At 52.5% G+C, this 27299-nt stretch overlaps 12 protein-coding genes across 12 annotated transcripts; 5 read left to right on the forward strand and 7 right to left on the reverse strand.

Annotated features, from left to right (window-relative positions):
* Positions 1-480: 480 nt before the first annotated feature.
* Positions 481-1473, forward strand: ASPVEDRAFT_50650 (DNA/RNA non-specific endonuclease; the record flags this gene model as incomplete). Its single annotated transcript, XM_040814345.1, has 1 exon — positions 481-1473. One exon carries the CDS (start codon positions 481-483, stop codon positions 1471-1473), a length of 993 nt encoding a protein of 330 aa, XP_040664867.1.
* Positions 1474-1584: 111 nt separating this feature from the next.
* ASPVEDRAFT_80730 (putative RING finger domain protein) lies at positions 1585-2763 on the reverse strand (the record flags this gene model as incomplete). The annotated part of the gene is made up of 3 exons (XM_040816915.1): positions 1585-1910; positions 1963-2221; positions 2296-2763. The coding sequence occupies 3 exons, from the start codon at positions 2761-2763 to the stop codon at positions 1585-1587; spliced, it is 1053 nt and encodes a 350-aa protein (XP_040664868.1).
* A 358-nt stretch (positions 2764-3121) lies between these two features.
* ASPVEDRAFT_38570 (uncharacterized protein) lies at positions 3122-4554 on the reverse strand. Its single transcript, XM_040811730.1, has one exon. The coding sequence runs from the start codon at positions 4323-4325 to the stop codon at positions 3288-3290; it is 1038 nt and encodes a 345-aa protein (XP_040664869.1). The 5' UTR covers positions 4326-4554; the 3' UTR covers positions 3122-3287.
* Positions 4555-6567: 2013 nt separating this feature from the next.
* Positions 6568-6951, forward strand: ASPVEDRAFT_80732 (uncharacterized protein; the record flags this gene model as incomplete). Its single annotated transcript, XM_040816916.1, has 3 exons — positions 6568-6642; positions 6696-6751; positions 6804-6951. 3 exons carry the CDS (start codon positions 6568-6570, stop codon positions 6949-6951), a joined length of 279 nt encoding a protein of 92 aa, XP_040664870.1.
* Positions 6952-7027: 76 nt separating this feature from the next.
* On the reverse strand, positions 7028-8284 carry ASPVEDRAFT_25946 (uncharacterized protein; the record flags this gene model as incomplete). The annotated part of the gene is made up of 3 exons (XM_040809841.1): positions 7028-7922; positions 7981-8026; positions 8119-8284. 3 exons carry the CDS (start codon positions 8282-8284, stop codon positions 7028-7030), a joined length of 1107 nt encoding a protein of 368 aa, XP_040664871.1.
* Positions 8285-8554: 270 nt separating this feature from the next.
* On the reverse strand, positions 8555-9308 carry ASPVEDRAFT_38573 (transcription initiation factor IIA subunit gamma). Its single transcript, XM_040811731.1, has 3 exons — positions 9237-9308; positions 9021-9168; positions 8555-8919 (listed from the first exon to the last, which is right to left on the reverse strand). Exons 1-3 carry the CDS (start codon positions 9275-9277, stop codon positions 8773-8775), a joined length of 336 nt encoding a protein of 111 aa, XP_040664872.1. The 5' UTR covers positions 9278-9308; the 3' UTR covers positions 8555-8772.
* An 878-nt stretch (positions 9309-10186) lies between these two features.
* ASPVEDRAFT_123850 (hexokinase family protein) lies at positions 10187-12135 on the reverse strand (the record flags this gene model as incomplete). Its single annotated transcript, XM_040806128.1, has 2 exons — positions 10187-11414; positions 11504-12135. 2 exons carry the CDS (start codon positions 12133-12135, stop codon positions 10187-10189), a joined length of 1860 nt encoding a protein of 619 aa, XP_040664873.1.
* Positions 12136-14496: 2361 nt separating this feature from the next.
* On the forward strand, positions 14497-17655 carry ASPVEDRAFT_60266 (uncharacterized protein; the record flags this gene model as incomplete). Its single annotated transcript, XM_040815520.1, has 4 exons — positions 14497-15256; positions 15316-15820; positions 16468-16863; positions 16921-17655. The coding sequence occupies 4 exons, from the start codon at positions 14497-14499 to the stop codon at positions 17426-17428; spliced, it is 2169 nt and encodes a 722-aa protein (XP_040664874.1). The 3' UTR covers positions 17429-17655.
* Positions 17656-18033: 378 nt separating this feature from the next.
* ASPVEDRAFT_25951 (putative MFS transporter) lies at positions 18034-21366 on the forward strand (the record flags this gene model as incomplete). Its single annotated transcript, XM_040809842.1, has 7 exons — positions 18034-18442; positions 18494-19000; positions 19056-19170; positions 19451-19827; positions 19898-20553; positions 20607-20674; positions 20745-21366. The coding sequence occupies 7 exons, from the start codon at positions 18034-18036 to the stop codon at positions 21364-21366; spliced, it is 2754 nt and encodes a 917-aa protein (XP_040664875.1).
* Positions 21367-21560: 194 nt separating this feature from the next.
* Positions 21561-23011, reverse strand: ASPVEDRAFT_148260 (putative short chain dehydrogenase/oxidoreductase). The gene is made up of 2 exons (XM_040808157.1): positions 22522-23011; positions 21561-22460 (listed from the first exon to the last, which is right to left on the reverse strand). The coding sequence occupies exons 1-2, from the start codon at positions 22847-22849 to the stop codon at positions 21781-21783; spliced, it is 1008 nt and encodes a 335-aa protein (XP_040664876.1). The 5' UTR covers positions 22850-23011; the 3' UTR covers positions 21561-21780.
* A 125-nt stretch (positions 23012-23136) lies between these two features.
* Positions 23137-24045, forward strand: ASPVEDRAFT_500446 (uncharacterized protein). The gene has a single exon (XM_040814250.1). It carries the CDS (start codon positions 23425-23427, stop codon positions 23932-23934), a length of 510 nt encoding a protein of 169 aa, XP_040664877.1. The 5' UTR covers positions 23137-23424; the 3' UTR covers positions 23935-24045.
* A 356-nt stretch (positions 24046-24401) lies between these two features.
* On the reverse strand, positions 24402-27246 carry ASPVEDRAFT_500607 (putative gamma-tubulin complex component GCP4). Its single transcript, XM_040814255.1, has 2 exons — positions 26870-27246; positions 24402-26808 (listed from the first exon to the last, which is right to left on the reverse strand). Exon 2 carries the CDS (start codon positions 26791-26793, stop codon positions 24457-24459), a length of 2337 nt encoding a protein of 778 aa, XP_040664878.1. The 5' UTR covers positions 26794-26808; positions 26870-27246; the 3' UTR covers positions 24402-24456.
* Positions 27247-27299: the final 53 nt, after the last annotated feature.

Raw genomic sequence — 27299 nt, forward strand, 5'->3', positions numbered from 1 at the left:
GTGGCACAGCAGGCAGAATGTCACTAAACCAAATCAGGCCTGCAGCCTGGTCGGTGGCGAAGCTGGGGAATCTGGAGAGAATACCTGAGGTAAAGAAATAATCACTGAATGGCTGCTGTGTTATACCGAGTAAACCTCCAGCACCTCACTCTGTATACCAGACCTTTCCTGAGCAGCGTTGAGGTTGATTGGTCCGCCGTAGTCTTTACTCTGTATGGTGGAACTAGACGAGGTCATTTGATGAAGTATACCGTGTGACTTTGATGTGCGTTCTTTGCAGGTCATAGGCACAGATAGTCAGGCGAAGCAAAAAGAAGCTGCTGTATTTATAAAAATAAGTATCCATCCTCTAATTACTGCTGCTGCTGCTGTTCCTGGTGCCTGGCTATTGTTTGGATGAGTCAGCAACGCATCCACATGAAACTTTTCTCTCGATAGCTTCATCAACACCGACTCTCCTCGCCAACCACAGCATCCGCCATGTCCAAGGCCACCGTCGCGGCCATTGCTGCCGCCAGTGCAGCCACGGGTGCTGGTATCACTGCCCTGTTCTACTCCCGACCAGGGCCCCAGCAGCAAAAGCCAGCCCCGACACCCACCACTCTTCCACCCCCAACACGAACCGTCTCTGCACCACCTCCTCAACCTGCCGCTCCCTCCCTCGCCGGTAAAGCCGCGGCTGGCTCCCCCGTTGACCCCTCCGGCATCTACCAATATGGCTTCCCCGGCCCCATCGCCGACACCATCTCCTCCCTCCCCCTAACAGGCGCCTACGACCGACGCACCCGCAATCCATCCTGGGTCGCCGAACACATCACCCCGGCCTCGCTGGCCCTGAAAAACGCCGACCGCAAGCACAGCACCTTCTTCGAAGACACCACCATCCCGCCGCTCTTCCGCGCCAAGCTCGCAGACTACTTCCGCTCCGGCTACGACCGCGGCCACCAGGTCCCGGCCGCCGACGCAAAATGGTCGCAGGAGGCCATGGACGGCACCTTCGCCCTGACAAATATGTGCCCGCAGGTCGGCGAGGGGTTCAACCGCGACTACTGGGCTCATTTCGAGGACTTTTGCCGCAATCTGGCGTCCAAATACCCCTCTGTCCGGATTGTTACGGGCCCGCTTTATCTCCCGCACCGTGACCCCGATGGGAAATGGAGGGTGAACTATGAGGTTATCGGGACGCCGCCTAATGTGGCCGTGCCAACGCATTTCTATAAGGTTGTTTATGCGGAGGAGGGTCCTGGAGTGCCTACTGGGAAGGTGGCGCTTGGTGCGTTTGTGTTGCCGAATGCGCGCATCGCGAATGACAAGCGGCTGGCCGAGTTTGAGGTGCCGGTTGAGGTGGTTGAGAGGGCGAGTGGGCTTGAGTTTGCGAGCAAGTTGGAGGCTGCAAGGAGGAAGAGACTTTGCCAGGAGATCAAGTGTGATATTGTGGTGAGGGAGTTCAACAATGCGAAGAAGCGGGCCTAGACTTCGTGATGTACATTTTTAACTTCTTTTACATTCTTACATGTGTATTTTGGATCTTGTCTATACAGAATTTATGTGGATATACTACATCATTTATTCAACGCAGTCCAGCTAGCATTGAAACGCAACACCAGTCTTGGTTGCAAGATTCCCTCCTCGGCCTGCGAATCCCGTCCCCTCGGACGATATCTCCACCAAACCCGGCTGAATCCCCTCCTTCTCCTTCTTCTTCTTCTTTTTCTTCTCGCCTGCCTTGTCATCCCGTGCTGGATCGCGGGGCGTGAGATCCGTCTCGCACACGTAGCATAATACTTTGCCGTGCAGCTCGGCCGTCTGCTCCTGCTCTTCCTTGGATGCGTGCGGATCTGGCGCATCATGCGGCGTCATGAACTTGTCCACGCACGGCTTGCATATAACATGGCCACAGGGTTTTGTAACTGGGGACAGCATTAGCACCAATATAACAGAGATAGCAACAGGGTAACTTACGCATCACCTTAACTGAATTGGTTAAGGTCTTTTTGCAGCTCGGACATACCCGCAACATTGCGCCGTCGGACCCGGCTTCCTCCGTGAAATGCACATCGACCAGCGATTTGAGCGAGTAGCTATGTTTATCCGACTCCGTAGACCCAGGACATACCGGGTTCAACTTGGCAGCCTTATTCAAAGTGACCTCATTGGGGTCCATCCCTGGGGTTAACGACGGCACCCAGAATGACGGAAGAGCCGATTTATTCGAGTCCGGCTGCCAACAAACAGACATCATTAGCCATCCAGTCCCAGGTAAAACACCACATCACGGAAATAAACAAAACACACCTTTTCATGCCTCTTAACCCTCTCCGAAGCCTCCTTCCCCTCCTCCTCTTCTTCCTCAAGTTTCCTCTTTTTCTTATTCTTATCCCCATTCGCATTCCCCCTATCGTCAAACCCCATACTAACCATCTCAAACTCCTTCACCTCCCTCCCCCTCGCCTCCTCCGCCTCCCGTCCATTCTCCTCCTCTATCCTCCGCCTCGCTTCCTCTTTCTCCTTCTCTAACCGACTAATCTCCTTCCGCTGCGATAGCAGGTCATTTATCGCACACTCGCGGCAGAATAGGTCGCCGTTGTGGGCACATGCGACGCTTGGTTCGCGCGACGGATGTAGGCAGAGTCGGCACGAGCCGAAGGGGATGAAGGAGTCGCGGCCAATGACGCCGCGCTGGGTGCCCCAGCTGTTGCGGAGGAGGGAACGCTCGTAGGAGGTGAAGTGAGGGAGCGATGTGTTGCGTTTTGAGTGCGCCATTGTAGTGCAGGTACTTCTTTTTATAAAGAGTGTTGTTTCTGGTTTTAATTGGTGGCTGGGACCCCCGAGCTGATTGGGTTGCTTTTATCACGGCAGACTGGTTAGGACATGGGATTGGTGACGGTGAGCAGGAATCCTAGAGTCTGTTCTTGAGGAAGGATATATCGGGGAAGGTGAAGAAGCTCGAGTCCAGGCTTGAATTTTGTGGGGTCGAGCTCTGTCTCACCGCCCGCCGATCATCCAGATCTATACAGTCACGTGAATTTCGTCAATGGATGGTGAGAATGATTCCAAGTGAGAGGTCGCAAGGTGTACTATTTCTGGAGATATCAAGGGTAATCAGTTGCAGTGTCAGTTGTGGGCTTTGTTGAAATTTGCATATTGACACGATGCTTGGGTGAAGAACAGTCCTCAGCTTTTATTATCTTAAATATATAAAAGTTGTATATACATGCGTGACCAATATAATCCGGTAATAAAGACGGCCATTGCCTATTCAACACTAACTACCGATCCAGAGGATCTTAGATATACCCCCAACTCAGCATCTTCTTCATCAACTTCTCTTTCAAAATGACACCCTCGGGCTCAATATGATCCCACCGTTCCTCAACTAGTAAGCGAACGAAAGGGTCACCCTGCTCATCGGCATGTTTTAATGCAGCCCGAAATACCATATTATTGGTTGGCCAGATAATAGGAAACCCGTAACACTCTATCCGCACATAAATGTCCAGCAATCGCGCAAAAATAGGGAAATCGCGATCACGGATCAGACGGCGCAGAGTGCGAGTTGCGCGGTCATAGTCGGTATCCCTGTCAAGGAATGCTCTTGTCGAGATTAACTGCAGGAACTCAAGCTTTTCTTCCGTCCAGGGCGCACATAGCAGTTTGTCTGGCAGATTGGAGCCCTCGCAATACGGAAGCTCGAAGTAGATTTTCCCCTTGGGGTCTCCTTCTCTCGCTTTGAAGACCTCGACAATGCCGAGATTGAACCATACCGCAACGTTGTAGTCATGCGAGCGTTTAGGGTTGGATTCATTGAATTCGTTGCCGGGCCGGTTGGCCCGTAAGACCAGATCACGCTCGCCGCGTTGCCCGTTCGAAGTGGTATCACAGGGTTTGGGATTGTCAAACCACTTCGCGAATGCAGCAAGGTGGTGCTGGTCATCCGGAACGACGTTGAAGTCGGGACGCTTGTATTGGATGACATGCTGGAGAAAGGCCAGCTGACAGCGGCGAATCAAGGGCAGGGTGCACCAACGGCACTCAAGAATCTGAGTGCGAAGCTCCTTTAGCCCATCACCGCCAACGTATCCGACAGCATCATGCGGGGGCAGAAAGTGCCGCGTATGGATAGATTCTCCATCGCCATCTGCCTTGGCAAAGGCAAGCTTAACGAGCCATGTGTATATGATAGGGTTGGAGAGCGCCCGCGCAAGATGGATAGAGGCTCGCGGGAGACTGATCTCCAGACAACGCAGGAAGATCTCCTGGATGATTTCTGCAGGCAAGGTTTCCAGACGTGACTTGGGTCTGATCAGAGGTTGATCTCGGACCATTTGGCCGAACTAGCTTTTTTTTAAGCTCGCTGCTCGGCCAGGCGGGTCTCCAGGACGCGACGCGGAAGGCTCATGTGGCTGCCCAGGGATGGTTCGGAATGGCACTTTGACATGTTCGAGGGGGCGGCGCCTGTCTACAGCTTTCCAGCCATCCCTTTCCTCGGAAAAATGCTTCAACCGGCTGTTGGTTCCGTTGAGCAGATGTCAACACGAAGGGCCCCAAGGTTCTTGGGGAGTGAGTTGACGTGCGGGCTGTCGGAGCGGAACAACAGCCTCCGGTAGGACACCCATGCGCAGGGGAATACCCTACCTAAAGCCTGATGCTAGGTGGCATTTGGAATATTCTGGATCATGCTAACTCGGTGGCCATTACGTAGCTTTACAGATTCAGAAAACAATTATCAAAGAGTAACCAGTTGGATGATGCTATCAGTCTATGCTCCGTCGAGGTCATGATAGACCGACTTGCTACCAGCAGATGGTATAGTACTACTACCCGAATGGTAGTAGAGGTAGTACAGTAGTAGTACCGAAGCAATACCGGTGTGATGGATCCTAGATCTGGAATGATTTCAATAGGCCCCAAGTCGAACAGAAATAAAGTTAGCCCTGGAACTCCAGCGACGAAATGACACCAGCCCTCGTAAGACGATTCTACAGTAAATCGAGTCCTCCGGTGCTCCGTCAGAATTCAGACTGATCCCAAAGCAAGCGCACTGCCTTCGTAAAATTATGCACAGTCCCGGCCGCCCATTTTTTGCGCGCATCGAAGGCAATCGTCCGTCTCACATACCCGGTGGGTGGATATGCAAACCCGCCCTTGCGCGATATCCAGCAAGGAGGAGAGCAAAGGCTGGGGACTTCTCCCAATCTCCAAGTCGACAAGCGGGACGTGTTTCTCTCGGTTTTCGAGGTATTCCACTAGCCACCAGCGACATGTGGGCCTGTCTGTGGACGCGACGCGGCGACGAAAACTGGAGCTCCCCTTGTATAGGCTGTCCTTGGGCAGAGTCAGGAATACTATCTCCGATGAAAGCCGTTGCCCAATCATGAGTTGGCCTGCGCGAAATTTGCGGTCGCAGGAATGCCAAAAAAGCCAAGTTGGAATGTTCTGTCATTTGCTTACTTGGACATTCTCCGATTAAGATGACCCCAGGCGATCTGCGAAAGGAACGAGGTGACAGCAATATTCGTGACGACCGGAAAGACATTCCGCCATCTGAATCACTTCATCTAAAATGTGTCAGTCAAGAAGGTGGGTCTTGGGTTAATCAGAGCATCGAGGGCGGCTCCAGCGAAAAGCACAGATTGCTGGGCTCGGGAGGATGCATGAACTGCTGCTTTCCGAGACGGCCACGCTTTGGGTGCTAAACAGCTTGGGTAAAGTATCCCTTCGGAAATAAAGGAGTGCAGAGACACTCGCGTGTCCATGTTTTGAGATTGCATCCAGGCAGCCTCGAGCTCAGGCAGCCGGGCATTTGTCTCCCGGTGAAATTCTCATTCGACGCCTTGGGAAGACAGCGAATCGTCGTGAATGGCTCCGGCTGGTGACATGCAAGGGAAGACCACCGGAGTAAGCAAACGCTGCACAACAGTTTTCTTTGTGTAACATTTCAGCCGTGACCGGCCTGAGGGAAAAGCATCCAACGTTGCGCCCTGTTATTTCAGAAGCCAATATCAGTGATATTTTTGCTTTTTCGACGGAATCGTGGCCATCCTATTCGTGCCCGAGATTATGGGTCTGTGTTTCCCAGGGCGAAGGAACGGATTGTCAAGCAAAGGAATGTGCTGTCGGATGCCAGGCAGCGAGGAGCCAGCCAGCACATACCTCCCCAGTTCCAGCCCGTGCCACACAACTGCCGATCCGCCCAAATCTGCACGGGAGCAATGAATGGCAGCAGATCGCCTGAAAAGCCTTGAAAGATTCTCTATCCAGTATATAACTCTCGTTTTCCCGAAACCTGGACTGGATTTTTTTCTCTTCGGCCTCCAATCTGCCTCGAGCGATTAGTCTTTCGTTTAGTTTTGCCTTTTGATTGTTTCTGCGTTGATTTATAGTCCTTCGTTCAATATCCTTTCGCTTCGTCCAATAGAACAGCCTTGCATAGCATACGTTCGCTCGCTCGTTTCGACTTCAGATTCCCCTGCATCGGTCCGATTGTATATAGTGGCCGACCGCTCACAAAACCTCGTCTCTCGTTATTTCACAATATAATAAAATCCACGTCGATCGTTAATCGCCATGGACTGCTTCCTGCAAATATACCGTCTGGTCAAGAGCCCGTTTACACGCAACAAGCATCGGGTTTTGGAGATTGTGAGTCGATCTGCAGGACGATGCAGGGTGCCCTGCTGACGTTCGTTTATTAGGGCCCTCCCACAAATTTCCGAAAGGAAGAGCTACCGAATTTCTTCGCCGATGATGAGTCCGTCCTCCTTGAATATCCCATGCATGGATATCATTCTGACATGTCGCAGCGCAATTACCCTGCACAGCCGCACGGCACTCGAGAAGGAGGCGGTAGTGAAAACGACCGAGGCCGAGCCTTCGAAACGGGATAAAATCAGGAGTCATGTTCGCAGGATGAGTGTCAAGATGTCTCGCCCACTCATCGACGCGCAGTGAGGTATTTCAATAATGCCCGTGAGTCACCAGGATGGTAAAGCAAGGGTTTAATGCTTTTTTGTCGGAGTTCGGTCACTCAGATCAAGAATGTTGGTACTTCATTTAGTCGAGATTTCTTCGACCCAGTGTTCTTGTCGTCGAGTTTCTTCTGTTTAAAATTTGTGGAGCTGGGTCGTCGTTTTTCAGGTTGTATACTATGCTTGGGCAGCTCCGGAAGCTCGTCAAAGTCATCGAATATCAATCTCCTTTTAGCTTGGATAGTGTTCGATACTTTCCCTTCTGACCGTGGAGCCCGTAGCTCTTTAATATCTTCGGAGTGCCGTTCCTCACTCGAAGGACGCATCGTAGGTGTGCTCCGCAATAATCCCGGACTCGACGTTTCCTGATTCCTGACAGCCATCGGAGTAGGCTGGCCCATCCCAACATCAAGATCGTCATCATCAGTGGTCTCTTCCAGTGCAATGGGGTCTTTGTTGTCCGCCTTCCCAGGGCCGCTGCAGGTAAAACCATCATCATCCCCCAACCCAGACGACTGTGAAAATCCGGCTGCCGCTCTCGTGTAAGATTTAACCTTCTGCAACCCTACCAACGACCTCACTCTCCTCGGACTCAACATAAGATCCTGCAGATGCGTCCCGGCCCACGAGTTCTCCGCCTCAAAGTCATCGCCCGCGTCCTCGTCGTGTCCATCCCCTGCCTGTTTTCCTAATTCTCCATCAATCGCATCCTTCTGCTTCGTCTTGAGCTCCTCTGCGGCGTATTTCTTCTTGATCTCATTGCTCATCGGGGTCGCTCCGTCGGTCGGTCTCGCGATATCTGCGATCGTATCCGCATTTAGTGCCTTAACCTCTTTCTTCCGACGTATATATTCCGCGTAGTGGAGATGCTGCGTGAAGGATTGCGCAACGGAGTAGAACTCGTCTTCGACCATCATGTAGATATCGTCTTGATCTAGACCTTCGCGGAGGAATCTAGTTTGCTTATTAGTACCGCGCTATCTGAAGCTCGCTAATGACAAGACGGGCGCACTCTTCTGATGGGCAGCGATGAATCGGTGAGGACGGAGGACTTGGAGCTAAAGAACAGGAGGTGTCAGTCTCAGTCAAATCTAGTACAAAACACGCCCCAACCAAAGAGAGCTTTAGATAAATTTTAGGCAATACATACAAGATTTCATGAAATCCCTCTTTGACGTAAACGTCTCCTTTCTCGTCGGCGTCTCATGTTCGTTTTTCACCCGCGGGCTCGAAGTACGCTTTATCGCTGGAGCTGGCGAATTCGGCCCTCGTTTCGTCGTTCCGGCACCAGTAAGCCAAGGGAGAGTCCTTGGCATGATGGACTTGGCAGTTTGTAAATAAGAGTAAAGTGAGGAATCGGCTCATTCATGGTTTTGTCGCCGGTCGCTTGGTGTTGACGATTGTTGAACGCGAAATAGTTTTAGATCGCGTTGTCGCGGCGGCGATCTCCCCTTAAACTTTACCAGGCGGTTGCCCCACGCTCCGCACGGTGAACCAGGCTAGGCCCCAGCCGACTTTCTGGGGCTTTAATTTAATGACAACTCTTGGTGTTGTTTTACATATTCTACGTGAGAAAAAGAAAAGAAGGATTATTCTAGTTCTTCATTCGGGTATCTTTCTTGTCCGATGAAAATCGGTAATGTACAGCACAAATAATGCCATGGGAATGTCCTAAAACGCCGACACAAAAACGACCAGTGCCCATAAACCAGCAGGGTCAAATACGTAGTGTAAAAAACAAATCGAAGAAGAACGCCCCGTCTCATCTCATCTCATATGGCCATTGTTTCGCTTCATAGGGTCCTCACGCCTCTCCGGGCCTCTTGCTGTTGCAGCTCACAATTTTAACCTTGTCCGCGCTGATAGTCTGCTGGTTATCTAGCTTGAAATTGACATCCTTGATGAGGAACGTCCAGACTTCATCGCAGAATCGATATGTGTCAAGGTGGCCCTGCAAACAGAGAACACATCTGGTCAGCGTCCGCTCTTCCATCCGAGATCCGCCACAGGGAATTTGGCAAAGCTCGTAAAATATAAGAGGGCACGGCATACCTTGAAGTTCAGCCGAGTGCGAACCTTGTCCGCGAGTACTTCCGTAATAATACGGTCAAAGGTCGAGAGAATCTTCATGGCGAGCTGGGGCTCGATCCGCCCTTCGTTGATCAGATCATCGAGGGTGTCGGTTAGGGACAGGCCGAGGCTAGTGTTTTCGAACGCAGAGTGTTAGTACAAGCAAGTCTAGTCACTTCTGACAGAGGTAGAAAGTACCTGCTCCCACGGTAGAGTTCGTAATACGCCTGGGCACTCATGTTGGCTTGGTTGTTGAGGTGATGATGAGGCTGAAAGTGGTTGAATGAGTGGTTGGTGACTCCGATAAGATGTGGAGATCGGGTCACGGGTAACCACGTGATATCCAAGGCCAATTAAAGAATTATGTCATGTTAACTATTGTCAATTTGTTCTTTACATAGTTTTGAAGTTATTCCGGGTTTTGTTTGTCACTGTTGGGCCACTGTCACCTCAGACAGAATGCAGAGGGTAGCGCCATTACCAACAGGGGCAAAGGCCTTGTTGAAAAAACAACCGCTCCTGGCCCCTGCCCGATGTATATTTTCCACATCACGGCTCCAAGTGGACTCCAACTCAGGTAATGCAAACTGTTAGCAGTTCCCCAAACCCCACACTGAGAAGGGTACTAGATAAAGAAGCGTGTAATAAGCAACAACCAAACGAATCATCGAAACAACACTCTACATCGGAACACCACAAACCGCGGAAAGCAGCCAAAAGTGTGGCCCAAGAAGACGAAGAGATACGCCGGCGGCTTGAAGAGATGTCTGGGGAGGGCGGTGCAGCTGGGTTAGAGTACGAAGATGGAAAGCCTCAAACCATGAAGCGAAGTGTTAGAAACAACATGTTCCGTTATATATAATATATTAAATAATTCATTTACTTCTATCCGTTGCTCATACTTAGAAAATAATCCCAAAGATCAAACGCTTTCGTGCTCATGAAACTTGTATAACATAACTGCGTAGCCGTGCATGTTTTGCAAGGCCACTTAGTGCTTTTTGAACCAACTCAAATATATGCCACCCACAGCGCGCGCGCAGAGTTGAATACCTAAGTACACCAGGTAGGAGCGCCTTAGTATATAGATAAGTTCGCCGGCAAAGCCTCGATGTGTTTCGCTGCAAAGGTGGGGTTTCAAAGCCGAATCAGCGATTCCCCACCATCCCTGCGAGAACACCAGCTCCAATAACACCGCCGTCAGATGCCTCGCGTAGGAAGACTGATTTCCCGCTTTTTTGAGGGCCCGTACGCATGATGAGTCGATCGATGGTTTGCTGGCACATTTCTTTGAAGTTGGGATAGTGCTGGATTATACCACCAGTATACGCAACGACAAGTTCCTCAGGTCCAGACTGCCAATCTGCAGGCGTGGGGGACGGGGAAATTATAGGAACGATCGGACCGCGAGCGTTGCTTAAACCGTTTAAACTTGCTGGTTCAGCTTTAGTCTGAGAAATGTTCGTGGTGCTCTCATGTTCAGGCGAGGCGGCAGAAGATTCTTGCGGTGAGCTCTCGTGACTGTCCAACCTCAACTCTATTTCGCCGGCACATGCTAATAGGCCGACAACTGCTGCAGCTATTAAGCCCGCCGATCGCCTTTGAACGGCCCTCGCGATTTTCCGTAAGAGATCTGCGGAGGTAGCATCCCACTGCCACGTATCGCTTGGCGGGGGGAGAGAACCGGTCAGCTCAGCTGCGAGATCTTCGCCTGAGCGTGAACGCGCAATATTGTCTGAGACGTATGATGTGGTTAAGCCGTATCCCTTGGTGAGTCCCACAGGTAGCGCAGCCCTAGACACCCCGGTAATGTTGGTTAGGTAGTCTATGAAAATGAGCCGTATAAGTTCACCGACATATCTACCTCCAGTCATATATTCAAATGGCTGAAATCCGGGACGCGCACTGGCTGCGTCTAGTTCCGCATCCCACTTCGTTATGATATCAAGCTCTTTAAGAGGAGGCAAGACACCCGATATCGTCCATTCGGTATTCACGATGATTTCTGATGTCTCGGGATCGCTCCTCCTCACATGATTTACCTTTGCATCATGCAGGGCACTAAGTTTCATTGGTATTGTGGCATTGCAGCCAGTGCCCACGATGATGCCCATCGCAACCCGGCTGTTGGGCAGGGACTTCACCGCATACGCCAGGGATGCAAGAGTCGCTACCGCATCGTTGGTAATGGCAGAAATCTTCAATTTCGGTAAAGCGAACAGTTTCCGGCGCTTTTTTGACGGTTCATCTTCATCATCAGGGCGTTTCGTGTGTTTTTCATACCCACTGAGTAGTATTTTTCGGAGATTTAGATCTGAAGTAATAGCAAACCCCTTGCCCATCGGCATGAGAGTAGCTTCTGCAAGAGACTCTTGCCTGTTATTTGTCAGTAGGTGTAGAGAGTGCGGATTTCCTGAGCGCGAAGCTTCGGAGTGTATGAGCAATGGGCTGCCTGGGTAACTTACATTATTGGGAAACTGAAGGTGATCCCCATCTCCAGCTCTTCAGGGACGGAACCCTTTGTCGCATCTGAGGTTAAGCTTTCAGCCACTACTTCCGCAATACAGTCTCCGATCCACGCAAAAAGATCCTCCGCCTTGTCCATCTTCAAATGTTCCTGAATAGGCCATGCTTTCTCAAGGGTGCGTTTGACGCGTTGCGTCTGCGCCTTTTTCAAAGGCCTCTCCGCGGCTCGTGTGCGAGCCATATCGGGCTCGGCAGTATCGCCGAGTAGTTCGATAAAGGCAACCCGTAGATTGGACCCCCCAACATCGATGGCCAAGTAACGACCGGTCTCCAGGCCACTAGGCAGCTTTGAAACGGGGGTTGGGAGGAATTGCTGGTCTGATTTCAAGGCCAGCTCCCGATACACGCTCGACAGTCGGCGGGCCAACTGGTAGAGCACAGCTTCGTCTAGGTCTAGCGGTGATAAAAACCCATCGACCTTTCGCTGGTGTTCCAGATATGCCCTTACGGAGGGGTCTATCTCCGTGAATTCCTCGTCATGGTCCTCATCCACGTCAATGGGGTCGTCGTGTATGATCTCGTGCTCTTCCACGGTATGTAGCTCTGACTGTCGTGAATCCGCCGAAGCCATTGTTATGATGAAGCCGGTTACCGCGGAGTGGCGATGCGGGGTGCAGAGATAGGATGCAACTCAGCGGGTTGCGAAAGTCGTCCGTGTGACTCAGACTCAGGATCCCCGGGGGTTGGGGTTACAGTTTGGTCTCGTGTGCGTTCAAACAATTCTCAGGCGGACTGCGGATTTCTAATCGGGTATATATGCGTTCCTCCGCAGAGTATCATTCAAAAATAGGTGGTGGGCGTTGCCCAATCCGCGTCACGGGTGATCGAATAGGTATGTATCCGGGAGTGGAGGAGATCTTCGACTCGGAACCGCGGGAGCAGATCCTCGAGGAAGGGCAGGAGTCTGGAAGCCTGGGATCAGCCAGCCCAAATAATGGTTAGCTTCGATGTTACAGCAAATTCCAAAGCGGAACGCGTATGTCTGCAGCAGGGTGAGGAAGGAGGGGATGGCACAACGGTGACAGTCATATGCACGAAGCCAGACCGCGCACCGAAAGCGAACCAGGCTCGGGTAGGAAAGACAGTATGGGCAGACGAGCACACACCTCTCACAGTATGTTTACAATTGCGCCGAAGATGGTGGCGACAGGTGGTACACAGGGAACAGCGGGTGGAATGGAAGAGGAAGCGCAGGAAGGGCAAAGCAATTGCGTACTATTATAAATAAGAGGGAGCAGTACGGAAGACCTAACAGAGACGAAAGGTTAAAAAGCCACAGGACCAGCCAGTGGCATTCCCCACCATTCGGAAACGAGTAGCAGAGGATGAGTGAGGCAGCGACGAGAGACAGAGAAAAGGAAAGAGGCCGCGGTGGCCCAGGGTGGAAGGGAAGAAAAGACAAGACGCGAGAATGATTTGATGCGATGGAATGCGACCATCCGCCAGACGATGTGACATCGCCCCGGTCGGCTTCTACGACCATGGCTGCCGATTATTTGCTGCAACAGCTCAACTGCAGCACCCGGAAATCTGGGCCTGTTGTTGCATCTGGCAACGAGCCATGAATGTCCCGGAGATTCCCCATTCGCTTGCTCTATCCACGTTGAAGTCGTCAACCATCTTGGTCGAGACAGAGACGGACTCCACTGTCTCCAGTCTTGGCTACGGGCTGAGGCACGTCGCAGAACTACCCAGGATTCGGGAACAACAGTATGCATCCCATCGCTGTTCCAATTACGCATCCATCTTCCGGTGAGCTGTTATTGTCATTATCTCCGTGCCTTCAGCTACTTTTCTGCCATGTGGGTGTTAGGTAGCTGGGTGGGGCGACATCCTCCAACTGGGTAAAGAACTGCCACGCCCGCCGCCTCTCGTGACAAAGAGCTCTATTAATCGGAGCTCGCTCTCGGCTTCGATGTCGACGAATCGAGAAAATAGCCCTGGGGCCCTGATTCGTCCAGGGTCTGAGTGGATCGATCAGTGCGTCCATGGCTGTGGGATGCATCCCTCTCTAGCCTATCTGATGTTCGTCTCCCCAGCTCAATACGAGTTCTCCCCAAAGGCTGGAACTCGTGCGCAGGCTTTTGAGGAGAGCCTCGTACCTTACTTTCCAGTTCACCCGTTGACAGGAGCGGCAGCTTCAGCCACAAACTGGCGACATGTCAACTGACCCCGCAGATGATAATCGGCTTGGCCCAACCCGATATCGCCATGACAAACTGCGACGATATGGATGGGCAGTTGAGCACGCTGGGGAGGTGGATCAAAGCAAACGAGACGCGCAATGGAGTGTCAGATCTCGGGAGAATAAGGAATGGCTAGTGCTTGTCGCTCGAGCCAGGCTTTGTACAGAAAACGTACCAAGGCAGCCTCATAGTCGTCACTCGTCACAGCTCCGAAATCGGAGCTGGGGCTGCCTATTCCCTCGTAGGCGCTGTTATCACAACGCTGTTCTCGCTTCGGCTCACTCTTGACTGCCGTTGGCTCTTTCTTTTGCGCCGGCCCTTTGTCCAAGAATAGAAAGGCGGAGGAGAGTTGTCTTGCTCATGTGGGTGGGTTTCCCTCCGGCTCAGCATGGAGAACACCCCCCATGACTCGATGACCCAATGTAACTCTCTGATGCCATATGCCTTGGAGTAATAATGAACTTGTTTATCGGAGAATTTTGGCGCCACATAGTATCCCTGAAACCGAGCTCCTAGGCAAAATGCCTAAATGCTAGTATCCAACTTGAGGGGTCTTGCAGGATATTGAGGTGTACTTCGAGTGAAGGACGCTAAACCCGGCCGGAGCCGTTTCAGGTTCAACTTCAGAGCCTCAGGCGGTGCAGGCGACAGGCCAGGCAGCTGCTTCCATTGTCCCACGGCCATGGTCTAAAAGTTGAGGCTGTGCTCAACGTCACCATCAACTGAGCATCATATCATCTCGCAACATGAATAGCCAGCCCCGGCTTCTGTCAAGACCCGTACCGCAGAAATGGCCCGGGATATCAGTGTCGGAGTGGCTGTCAGATTGGCACAAACAAGAGCGGCCGACAAAGGACGCCCAGATTGCCCGGCTAGTCAAGCTCGCTTCCTCGTATGATCCTTCAGAAAAGTGGGCGCCAGAAGGGAGTGCCTTTGCTCTTCAGCAACTTGAAATGCTATCGAAGTCCGACCCACAGGTGTTTGAGGGATGGCTCTCGATTGCACAGCGTCGGCGCGAGCGCGAATTCGAGACCATACTAGCCAAGAGACAAGAACGAACTACCTTAGAGGATCGTACAAGAGAGACTGGGGATCCGCTACCCAGGGATCAGAAGGGGGGATGGACCATACTTGGCGACGGTCTTCGCTATGATGATATCCCTCTTACGGACCCCAATGATCTTACCTTTATCACTGAAAACCCCCGCTTTCTTGGACCGCCACCTGAATACTATAGCGGCTTTGAATCTGCCTGTCGTCGGGGCTCTCTTGTGGCGGCGGAATCCATCATCGCTTCCGAAATCATTACGGCCACCCCCGCTTTCCTTCACCACGGCCTCTGCCTTGCACTGAAGGCTGGCAATGTGGAAGTTGCACGATATTTTCTCGCTACTGGAGCACCTATCGTCCGGAAAACCCCGAATCACATTCTTTCCGCCCCAGTAGACCAGCAGATTCCCCTCTTCCAGCTCTTAGTTGACTATGGCTGGACGCCAAATACCCCCGGTATTTGATTTTCTTTCACCGGGTCATCACGATAAAATAACTAATCCATATTAATTCAGGGACATGGGGCGCAGTTCTACTACCTTCTATTGTGACCAACCACTCCCTCCTCCGGTGGTTCCTGGACCATGGTGCAAACCCTAACCTGGGAGAGCAGGATGAGTACCTTTATGGCGAGCCCACAAGTGACTCATGCGCGGCTCTCGAGAAAATGGCCTACCAAGGGAATCTCGAGGCTGTCCGTATGCTCCTGGATGCCGGTGCCGTGATCCAAAACGGGTTCCCGCTACATGAAGCAGCAGGGGCTTGCCCACCTGGTGGTAATCCACATGCCGGCATGGTCACCCCCAGCGAGGAGTTCGACAGAAGTAAAATCCCCGTTATGGCCCTTCTAGTGGAACGCGGTGCCGACGTGAACCAACTCCAAGGGCCTCAAAAAGGGAACATGGTACCTGGATATGCAATCGTCCACGCTGTCATGGCAGGTGCAGTAGAGCGAGTCCGGTGGCTCCTGGAGAACGGAGCGGATCCCACAGTAAGGGGACCATGGGGAAGCGCCGTGGAGTATGCATGCACGGTAGGGAGCACAGAGATGAGACTGGTGCTTGAAAATGGGGTTGTCGATAAATTGAGCAAAAGACTAGGCCAGGCCTAAGTTTACGCCACTGCTGCAGATTGGGTAGTATCTATCGGTAAAGGCTTTTCAAAACAGTTCGTGTTGATTTGTGATTATACCTATTTGTAAACGGATTTCGGAGATGACCAGAATGGACATAAACACCCAATATCACTTTCGGCATAACCCGGTGCCACAATGATACTTCGGAGTACGGCGCTGGACGGATCTTAATTATGCCGTGGTCTTTGCTTCGAGCTAAGATCGTTTCCAGGGCCATCAATCGGCGGCGCCAGTGATGCGGGAGCTGATAGGTGAATCTTGCAAGCTCAGCTTCCGCGGATAAAATAGACATCCGAGCTCTCATTCGAGGAAAATGGGCGAAGTAAATGAGCGTCGAAGTCGAGATGATTGTTGACGGGATGTAAAGAGACTGCCGCGAGTGGTTGATCCACGCTGACTGGAACCCTGGAAGAATCGTTGGGTCGTGCTCCAGTGACCCCACCTGACTCCAGAACTTCTCCCGGCCGATCGTCACATCGCGTCTCTCCCTTCATTTATCCACCACCTCGAACCGTTACACCCGCTTGCCCAGCATGGAGAAGCAGGTCGAGGATCTATCTGGCAGAGACCAGCTACCTCCCACAACTGGCCATAGCACCCCCCAGCGCCGCCGGGCTTTCCCCCGCCTCGCCGGCTTCCTCGGTATCGCCGCTTGCCTCTGGCTGACTTTCCACTGGCTTCCTATCGCGTTTCCGAAGTTCAAGTTATCTCCGTGTCACCATCATTCTCAAACGGCAGAAGATGGCTTCCCATTCGAAGACCAAGATGCACTCCCAGACTCGGCGACTGCGGATCCAGAACGTATTCCTCTTGAAGCGCACATCATGAGTAAATGTCCAGATGCGCGGGATTGTCTAAGGGAACTTGTTGTGCCGACAATGGAGAGGGTCAGCGACGAAATCGACTTTAAGCTTTCGTTTATCGCAAAGTGGGTGGATTATCCCTTTTACGCTTCGTTATACACAGAACTAACCCGTCAAATTAGCGTCTCAAATAGGTCTTCCGATGTAACGTGCATGCACGGCCCCGGCGAATGCATCGGAAACATGCTCATGCTCTGCGCCGCGAACCTTCCCTTCCCACCAGATGACAGCTCTACACAGGCGACGACGCCCACGGTTCGATACCTCGGGTTCGCGACTTGCCTGATTAGCTCATACGAAGAGATCCCAGAGAGGCAGTTCGTTGAGCAATGTGCTCTGGAGCACGGTATTGACTTTGATGCTCTGAATCAATGCGTCAGCCGACAAGACGACAATCCCAATTTTCTTCACCAGGAAGATGCTCCGCTGAGCGGTATTGCTCTTCTGCGGGAGAGTGCCTATCACAGTGCGGAGCTTGAAGTGACGACGAGCTGTACTGTGCGTGTCGATGACACTGTCTGGTGTATCCGGGATAGCGGAGCCTGGAAAGACTGCGTAATGGATGGCAAAGGTAGTCAGGTGTCGGTTCTTGTTGACGAGATTGAAAGGCTCTACGGGCAGCGGAATTGATTCCCGGTACAGTACAGTGATTATTTTTAATGGAAAATGGCCTTATAGAGCCTTAATGACCCTATATACGACGAACTATATACCAATTATGCTGTATGGTTGCTGGACAGGTTCGCCAGGGCCTGGTTCTTGGAGCGACAACGTTTATTTCTTATGGGTTTAATGAGATTTTTATATTATTATATTCAGTTCGGGGATTCTAATCGCGTGAATGAATACAAACGACCATTAATTTCAAGCTTGCTTTATTACTCCTAGAGGTAAACAGTTCGAACTCTGCAAAATACTTCTAATATTCGATGACATTTGCTTTCTTACAGCAAAGCCGGGTGTGTTTCCAAGGTGGAAGCCACAGCAGAGCACTTTATTATGTTGTGCTGTTACTCCTACAAAGCAACCATCTTAATTCCCTCACGACAGCCAATTTTGCCATGAATGTCGCTGTCGCAGCCAAAACAATCAGCGCATTTGCCATGTTCTTCACAGCTCAAACGCCATTCACCACTATGGGTTAAGAAACACTAGGATCCCATCCCATCCACAGGATAGCAGACTTCCCATAATCTCTATACCATCTATCATCCTACTACAACTACCTCCATACAATGTCCTCCAATCCATCCGCAATGCCCAGTTCCCTCCAGCCCCGCGCCAGAGGCGACGGCCCCCAGAAGCGAGTCGACGAGCTCGCCCGCAAATACCGCCGAGTCAGCAGGCCCAGCTCCATCATGCTCGAGGTCTTCAATAATCCAGATAGCTACTCCATCCTAGTTGCTTCTCTCCGTCGCCACCTCGCGCTTGTCAAGTGCCGCTCGTCAGAGTTCGAGGACTGCCAGATCACAATCTACGACAGGGCTTTGCTCATCCTCTCGGACTACGGCGAGAGCCCGACGGACCCTGGCGTGCTAGAGCTCTACTTGACTGAGTTTCTGGGGATTGTTCCGATTGCGCCTGTCGCGGATGGCAAGAAGGCTGTCTCGAATCATGTTAGGCTGCAGAGTATTTTGGACAGAGGTAAATAAATGTCCATTTATATCCGTGGGAACTCCTCATAACTATCTGCAGCTCAACCGACCCACGAGGACGAGAACGAAAACGCCATAGCCCCAGCCCTAAGCAGCGAACATGGGCGTGATCAGGAAGAATCGCCCCCCTTTGATATTCAAGTGGAGTACGGACGCCACTTCCCCGAACCCTATCTCTATGCGGAGGAGGAGGAGAAAGAGACAATTCCCATCATGGAGGCGAAACAAATAAGCAGGCCTGATGTCCGGGCTGCGCGGCTCCTCGATGTCTACAACCAAGCCAAAGAGGACTACCTCACTACGAAAGCGAGGGACGGCGTGGATAGCCTCCCCGCAATCCGTTTCCTCCGCGACTCAGCCGAGAATACCCTCCGGTATTTTCATGACAACGGACTGTCCCATGATAGTGTGGTCCCGGATCTGGAGCGCACCTTTGCCGTCGCCAGAGACAAGACGGCTCAGATCCTCGGTGGTCGTAAGCGGCACTTTGACGAAGATGCAGGAGGCCAGGGCAAGAAAGGCAAGACCTCTCATTTCCTTGGTGCGCGTAAGCGACACCTTGAATGGCATAGCAAGGGTAGGAGGCATCGGGGTCTGAACAGCAACAGGAGAGCTCGCCCCATTATCGACTCTTACCGCCCCCAAGGCCACTACTAAGGACTTGACAACGCGGTTACGGCGAGTGAATCGTTGGGAGCCAGGATATCATGTACTCTAGTGTGTTGGCTCGTTTTTTCTCTTTTTCTGATATCCTTGAGCTGTGCTGCTTTTGCGCTAGGATTTGTGGATTAGTAACATGATTGGCGGGGGGGAATTGGCGCGATCATCACGCGGCATAGTCACACAGGAACAAGCTGCATCCATCCCGATCCCCCAGGTGGTGGCTGTCGAGCTGCTCATTTACTGCTCTTCCCCCATTTCTTTTTCTGTTTTATCGCCTCAGTCTGTCCAGAGTCTGTCTTTTAGTTGCGTCACTCAATCAGATATGCGTGTTTAGCCTGCATAGTCCCGATCCCCTGAAAATGGCCTCCTTTAGGCCGCCCTTGGCGGGGCCGGCTTCCAACGAGAGCAGCGGTTCCTCAGCATCCAATGTTCAGTATACCCCGGTCTCTGATGGTTCCGTTGAGGGCCAGTCGAGTCGTAATCCCGGTGGGCCCTTGAAGATTCAGACTGACTTCGGCGACGGACAAGATCAGTTCTCTGAAGACGATGGGGACTCGTTCAACTATAATGATGAGGCGCTGCCGAAGTTCAGTCGGCCCAGGGTGCCGAAGTATACTCCTGTCGAAGAACAGCAGGTTGTGAGGAGGTTCGATCGCAGACTGGTCCCATTCCTTGCGCTTCTTTACCTGCTTTCTTTTCTAGACCGTTCAAGTTAGTTTCTTAACCCCCACCCCCGAAATCTTCCAACTTCTATCTTCTGGACAACGTTGACACTGTCTAGATATCGGAAACGCGAAAATTGCTGGCCTCGTAGAGGACTTGAAACTGTCGTCTTCCCAGTATGAATGGCTCTTGACAGCCTTTTATATCACATACATTCTGTTCGAGTGGATGACTCTGCTTTACCGCGTGTTTCCGGCACATGTATACATCTCGCTCTGCGTGTGCGGATGGGGTCTCGTGGCCTCGTTTCAATCACTCGCGGCATCGTTCGGGGCCATGGTCTTTCTGCGCGCAGCACTAGGCATCACAGAAGCAGCATTCGGACCAGGCGTCCCATTCTACCTATCCTTATTCTACAAACGCGAGGAACTCGCATTTCGAACAGGACTCTTCATTTCCGCCGCCCCGTTGGCCTCGTCATTCGCTAGTAGTCTGGCATGGTTGATTGTGAAGACCAGCAGCGATGGACCCATTGCTCCATGGCGAGCCCTGTTCCTTGTGGAGGGTTTTCCCAGTGTCATTGTCGCTGTTTTTGCGTGGTTCCTGATCCCTGACTCGCCTGGGACTGCGTCGTTCCTTGAGCCTCGCCAGCGGATGGTTGCCCAAGCGCGGATGGGGAACGGGGGTAGATCCGATTACCCTGGGGACCGGAGGAGATTCAATTGGAGCGAGGTTGGGAAGACCCTCGCTGATCCCAAGGCCTATATCACAGCTGTACGTCTCCCTCACACCTGACCCACCGTAACAACTAACTAATTAATCAATAGTTCATGTTCTTCAGCTGCAACGTCGCATTCAGCTCCATGCCCGTTTTCCTCCCAACAATCATCCAAGAGTCCGTCCACCCACATCCACACCCGTCCTCCTCACCTGGCAGTCATACAAAAACTAACTTTCTTATCTAGCATGGGCTACTCGTCTCTAAACTCCCAAGCCCTCAGCGCCCCACCCTACCTCGTCGCCTTCATCACCGTCCTAGTAACAGCCTACCTCTCCGACCGCTCCCGCTCCCGCAGCCCCTACCTAATAGCCCACGCCCTAACCTCCGCAACCGCCTACCTCACCATCGCACTAACCGGGCAGTTCCACGTCTCGCTCTCCCCAGCAACACACAAGCTGCTGCGCTACGCAGCCGTGTACCCCGCAACAGCAGGCTTCTTCTCGGCCATCACGCTCATTATCACGTGGAGCATGGACAACCGCGTCGCGAACGAGGGCAAGGGCGCCAGCGTCGCGATCTTGAATGTCATCGGGCAGTGTGGGCCATTGCTTGGGACGAGGCTGTACCCTGCGGAAGACGGGCCTTGGTATGTGCGTGGTATGGCTGTCTGTGCGGGGTTTATGGCCCTTGTGGCTGTTTTGGCGGGCGTGTTGAGGGTTACCCTGCAGCGGGCTAATAGGGAAGGTGTTGGTATGGGCGGTGGGAGAGATGATGGGACGGATCGAGAGCGTGAGGTGCTGATTTTGGGGCCGGGGGCTGCTTCGGCTGTCGTGGGGAGGGAGAAGGGATTTACGTATATTGTATAAAGTAGTGATTGTTTGGCCGTTTGTTATATTGGCGATGTACTGTAGATAAGATCACCCATATCGTGATATAAAGATTCAATGTTTTGAATGAAGCAGCAATTATTATCACTCTTAAAACTAAACCAATAAACAAGCCAAAGGAGACGAAACAACCAACATAACCAGAAACAGAAACAAATCCGCTCGTCAAAACGCTCAGCCTTGGGAACTTGAAAGTCGAAACCCATATTATACACATGCATGCAAGATGGATAGTAGTATGATATGGCGGTCATCATTATGAAATGTTTTTTTTGCTTTGTTCAATTCAATCAATCCCTTCGATCGATCCCAAACCCAAACACCATTTCCTTTCTTTTTGTCTATTGTTCGCTCGTTTGATTAATTATGCAAGGTGGATACTGTTTGTCCTTTTTACCAAGCAGTATGTCCTCCGTCAATCAACATCGTACTCCCAGTCATAAAGCTACTAGCATCACTGAGCGCAAACAGCGCCGCACCCCTGAACTCCTCCGGCGTCGCCAGTCGCCCAAGCATGTTCTCTGCCTCCCAAACAGCCCGCGCAGCAGGCTCCTTCTTAAACACCTCATCCACCATGGGAGTCACAATATGACCAGGGCAAAGCGAGTTTACACGGATTCCATGCCGTCCCCACTCCATTGCCAAGTTCCTGCCGAGCTGGACAACAGCCGCCTTGGAGGAGTTGTAAACGGGCGAGGTCATGCCCTTGTTGGCAATAAGCCCGGACATGCTAGCAACGAGCAGGATGGAGCCCTTTTGCTGGTAGTTGAACATTTGCCGGGCGGCGGCGGTGGCGCTGTGGAAGACACCGTTGTAGTTGATGTCCATGACTTCGTGCAGCATCTTGGGGCAGTGCTCGAGGGCGGACTCGAGGTAGTTGATGCCGGCGGCGGCGATCAGACCGTCCATGCGGCCGTTGTTGGCGGCGATTTCGCTGAAGATGGCGTTTGTTTCTTCGGCATTGCGCACGTCGATGCGGTGGTAGTGCAGACTGCCGCCGTAGTGCTTGTTTGCGTGCTCTGCCGCAAGCTCATAATCGGGGTGTGGGGTTGTGAGGCGGTCGAGGCAGTAGACTGTTGTCCTAGTTAGCATTTCTGTATAGGCCATAAAAGTTGGTTTAGTTGGCAGACTAACCCTTAGCACCAGCTTCAAGCAGGGCTTCGGCCATGGCAAGACCGAGACCGCGGCCTCCGCCGGTGATCACGTAGACGCGGTCCTGGAGGTCGAATTCGCGGAAGCGATGTGTGCCTTCTTTGATGTCCGGGCGCCGGGCCTGGATGTGGTTTGTGTCTTGGTGAGGGTTTGCGGGCTTCGAGGAGTCAGGCCCTGTGGCGTAGGTGAAGCGGGGGACGGCAAAGGGGGAGCGAATGCGGCTCCATGATGCTGATGCCGGAGCAGCGGATGAGCGTGCTGAGCAGAGCGACGAGCGCAGGGGGAGAGACCGGGAGAGTGTGCTGCGCATTGTGGTGGTTGTGAGGGAGTATATAGAGGGAGGTAGGGTTGGAGATAGGGCTGAAGGAGGGAAGGACGGAAGATGAGGTGCCGCCGGAGGTAGGAGAGGAGAGGAGAGGAGATGTGAGAAGCGACACAGGGATTAGAATTAATTAAGAGGGAGAAGAAGAAGAAGAATATGTTCAGTCTATGGAAAGCAAACCCAAGTTCCCTTGAAGGGGACGGGTTTATATCTACGAGCCACCGCAAACGTTACCAAGACCCCTCTCGCACTCGCAATGAACAAAAACAGAAGGGCCCGAGAAAAATTCACGAAAGGGTAAGAGCAAAAATAAAATTAAAATTAAAATCAAATTCTAGAAGGCCGCGTGACTGCCTCAGTTGCAGAGCTTCCTTCATCGTGAAGTCAATCGCGATCCAGAATTGGAGCCATGGAACGTCGGCTCGATCTCGGAGACTCATGCAACAGAGGGCAACGCGTCTCAGACTGCCGCAGGTGACCACCTGGGTGGAGAAAGGAGATAGCTGGGCTCCGTCGAGGCACAGGAAGACACAGCCTGGGGGAAAGGAGGCCGACAGCGGTGAATGGGTTATGCATGCCTCGGAGGATTGATGGGCAGTGGGATGGAAGGCCTCGAAGGGGCTGTGAAGGCAGGGAGCAGCTCAGGTGAGCATCGTGAGATTTCATTTTTGACCTCGATTACCGGAACAGGCAAGCCAGGGTCTGATCGGTCGGGTCGAGGCATGTCGAGTTGTCCACGGGGTGTGCACGAAGTACGGTCCACCCAGAGACACAAACGGGCATCCCGAGATATGGGGGAGAGTCCTGGTGCTATTCTGGTCCTTGCCCGTCGCCACGACGGTAGGGCTGTTCAACAGTTCCATCGCTGTCGCATCGTTGTCTCGCAGCCCAGCACAAAGAAATTATCGGCGGGGAAAATCGACAGCTTTGATGGATTTATTGATGGGTTTGGTGGTGAAGGATGGCTGCTGCTGCCGCGCTCCAATGGGAGACGCGGGCCCGAGTGGTGGTGTCACTCTCGCTGCTGTCAGACCACGCAGACTCGCAGTCCATCGACTCTATACGAACTCTGATTCCAGGATCTCACCATGGTCGACCTGCCCAGCGCGCACTGTGCACTGTGCACCAGACCCCGGAATCTCCCCCAACCTTGATATCGGTCGTTCGGCCGGCGAACCCTGCTTGGCTCTTAGAATAGAAATCATGAACCTGCCTTAGTGCCCATCATCACTGAGCCCTTGCGGTCTTGGCGTTGCTTCAGACTTTTAATTGCCACTGGTCGCCTCCACTGCCTGCATGGCCGCGTCTCGGGCACATGAGATGAACTGGTCGATGCAGAAGAGAGAAGACTTTGTTGTCACGATGTTTTCGGACTCCGAGGGCCTCCCCGGCTCGGGTCCTCGGGTTACCGCTTTAGGACATCCCTGCTGGCCCGACGGAACAACTACAAACAAACTAGGCAATGTTCTCGAAGCGGATCTTTGAGCTCGTCAATCATTCTCATTACATTAGATCGTCAGTAAAGCTCCATAAAATGCAGTTTCGCTATCAGCCCGTACTCCATATCCGCGCGCTACCATGGGGGAACGGTCCCCTTAACCCATCGTGGTCCCAAAGTCTAGCTTCATCAACAGTCGGTCGACGCCCCGAGCTTTGCGCGGCACGAATGAGCAGCCATTTGCATGGCCAAGTGTCCAGCTCCCAGTGGCGCTCGTGGTCGGCTCGAACATCATTTGCCCCTCCTCTGTCCGGCTATCGTCGATGTCGCGCAACCGTGCGACGACCCCGTTGATACCCCTCTCTGTGTCTTCTCGCGCTGCCCTGAGGGCTTGCCATACTTCGCGTTCCTCACTTGCGTAGTCTACCAATGCGTCAACCACCCCCTCATCAGTTTCTAGATCCATGTTGCGCTGGATGCTCTCCAATCGAATCACGAGGGCGATGAAGTGGTCGATCCTTGCAAGTAGAGCCCGCAGAGCTTTCGTAAAAGGTGTATCGTTGAGGAAGAGCGATTGCACTAATGAAAAAATGTACCGGCGGTGCGCAGTCGTGAGGGCTTCTGGATCGTGCCGCCTGGGAGGCGCCGCCTCCGATCCAGGTCCTTCACCTTGCTCATCCGTGGCTGTGGCAAGACCTTGAATCCGCGCCTTTGATGAATTTGCAGTTCCGGGTCGGGATCCGGGCGTCGAACCAGTATCAGACACCCCTGCTTCTATCCATTCACAGAAGTGTTGCCATGACCCATTGATGACTTCCCCTTGGAAAAAGCTTCCTATTTCTGAAAGTACAAACAGGGATGCGCTGCTTGTTGCCCAGATAGCCCGCATCTGGCTTGTTCTAGCATTTTCACGTTGCCTGCCCATTCGGAGTCTACTTTGTCCAAATCGACTATTACTCCGCGGCGGGCCCCAAGGCGATGGGTGGCTTCGTCGGATGGGCGTGTGCTTCCATAGGTTGCCCAACCGAATCTGTGCACGTCTGATGCCAAGCAAATACGAGTGCACTTTGGAATATATTGAAATGTCGGATGCCGATAGGAAGAGGTCCAGGGGTGCCCGCACCTGCACTGATAGGGATGTTGACGTAGGGAAGAGAAGGTCATCAAACGGGACGCTGGAGGTTTCTGCTACTATTTCGGCCCCCGCTTCACCTGATAACAATCCCTGGCTGTCTTCTTTCGTTTTGAGAGAGAGCCGAACAAGCTCCGTAGCGAGGTCAAGCTCATCATCTACGGGGTCTTCTTCATTTTGTAAGGAGTACAGTTCCGCCCAGGTGTTGGTCAGTGTTGTCGCTACGTCGCCTTCCTTGATAGCAAGCCCGTCGACGCTGTTCGATACAATATTCCTGGTGGCCGTGGTCTCTGGTATCCGCTGTCGTTCTCGTAGCCGCGCGTCAGCATGTGATACTAATGCTGTAGCAAATTCACCACGCCGTAAGAGTAAAAAGTCGTGCAAAAGTGAAAGGATCTCCAGGATCTTGGGAAGCGGTAATAATTTTGAAAGCGTGCTTTGTGACAGCGACGTCCTAATTGAGTCGACAGCGGCCGATAACTTTGAAGCGGATATAGGTGATTTTAGCCCAGCAAGGTGATCGATGTGTTCTCCATGTAGAGTGACTGGTGACGTTAAAAGAGCGTCGGAGGTATGTCCGCTGGAAGGACCCCGCTTAGCTCGGATAAGATTCAAGGTCTTCCCTATGAACCATATCGAGGCAGCGGTATGCGGCGAAACAAATTGAGGGATTAGTCTGGTATGGATTGCAAATTGGTCGCCCGGAACCGGTCCTTCCACCCCATTTGCATCGGTCTCTTGAATGAAAAAGTCGCCTTTTCCCAGAATAGGGAGGTTTCCATAGAGCAGCCATGTAGACAGTTGCCTCATCCACGCAGTTTCTGCGGCGCTGACCAGCTGCAGCGCGATCTCTTCGATGTCGACATATCCGGTCTGCGACTCCCCGCGAAGATGGTCTATCAGACCCGCACCGGTGCAGCTCTGAGACTGATCCTTCTTGTTTGTCGGCTGAATAAACCGCCCAACCCCCCACAGCCATTCCAATCTTCGTGTCCAGGGTTTGAATTCGCCGACAACCGTCGCGAGCGGGACTATTCCGTAGCCTCCCACATAGCCACTATCCTCGACCAAGATGGCTTTCTCCACCTCAAGTATCTTCTTCTGGAATGCATCGAGATGGTGACTCCGAATAGCAGTGGAAACGGCGCGACATATAACCGACGGATGTGATGAGCAGATCAGAGCCGTGTGCGCGCGAAGCCGAGCATGAAGGCGGCTCAGGCGGGCGAGTGAGGTAAGGAGTGCTTTTTCCGGGGGCGAAAGGAGCGGAAAGGATTCTTCAGCGACGAAATCTTCTTCGGTTTGGAAGCTGAAGAGAGACGACTGCTGGCCGGAGAGGGAGAGGAGGATCTCGTGGAGCATCCTGGCTGAAGCTCTCTACGGCGTTTGCGGTTAGTTAGTGTTCCAGGCAGCGGGGAGAACTACGACAAGCACTTACACTAGGCGGTATGGCTGGTCCTTGCTGCTCTGCACCGACTTTTGGCGTTGCCAGTACAAAAGCCCACTTCCCAGGATCTCAAGCCGACACATGTAAAAGAGAATGCGGGTGCTATCATAGGGAGTTTGTATTCCGGACCGCCGAGCTAACTAGAGTATTCCACGCGTGACATTTATCGACAGGAAACGCGATGGAGAGCAATTACGGCTGTTGGAGGGGCGTCTAGTTGTTTCATGGGCGGCAATCCGGAGGTAGCTTTCGCTAAGTACCTCGGATCCAGGGGAGGTCTAAAATTGCAGGTGGTTCTCTCGTCCTGCGATCACAGGTGCACTTCACCAACCGAGCAGGAGCCACGGCCGCCAAGACCAGCCAGTTATACAGTTCTCGCTCCAGAGATGACTAACATTGTACATTCCAATTCACATTCTAT

This window comes from Aspergillus versicolor, assembly GCF_001890125.1.
Source record: "Aspergillus versicolor CBS 583.65 unplaced genomic scaffold ASPVEscaffold_2, whole genome shotgun sequence".
In the NCBI taxonomy this organism is placed as follows: Eukaryota; Fungi; Ascomycota; class Eurotiomycetes; order Eurotiales; family Aspergillaceae; genus Aspergillus; species Aspergillus versicolor.

Bases quoted from the DNA above. Each gene is read 5' to 3' on its own strand.
- ASPVEDRAFT_148260 (XM_040808157.1), bottom strand. From the start codon at position 22,849: ATGCGCAGCACACTCTCCCGGTCTCTCCCCCTGCGCTCGTCGCTCTGC. The intron at 22,461-22,521 runs GTTAGTCTGCCA...CTAGGACAACAG, and splicing joins GCTTGAAGCTGGTGCTAAGG to TCTACTGCCTCGACCGCCTC.
- ASPVEDRAFT_38570 (XM_040811730.1), bottom strand. From the start codon at position 4,325: ATGGTCCGAGATCAACCTCTGATCAGACCCAAGTCACGTCTGGAAACC.
- ASPVEDRAFT_500446 (XM_040814250.1), top strand. From the start codon at position 23,425: ATGGGTTATGCATGCCTCGGAGGATTGATGGGCAGTGGGATGGAAGGC.
- ASPVEDRAFT_500607 (XM_040814255.1), bottom strand. From the start codon at position 26,793: ATGCTCCACGAGATCCTCCTCTCCCTCTCCGGCCAGCAGTCGTCTCTC.
- ASPVEDRAFT_38573 (XM_040811731.1), bottom strand. From the start codon at position 9,277: ATGAGTGCCCAGGCGTATTACGAACTCTACCGTGGGAGCAG. The intron at 9,169-9,236 runs GTACTTTCTACC...CGAAAACACTAG, and splicing joins GAACTCTACCGTGGGAGCAG to CCTCGGCCTGTCCCTAACCG. The intron at 8,920-9,020 runs GTATGCCGTGCC...CTCTGTTTGCAG, and splicing joins GCACTCGGCTGAACTTCAAG to GGCCACCTTGACACATATCG.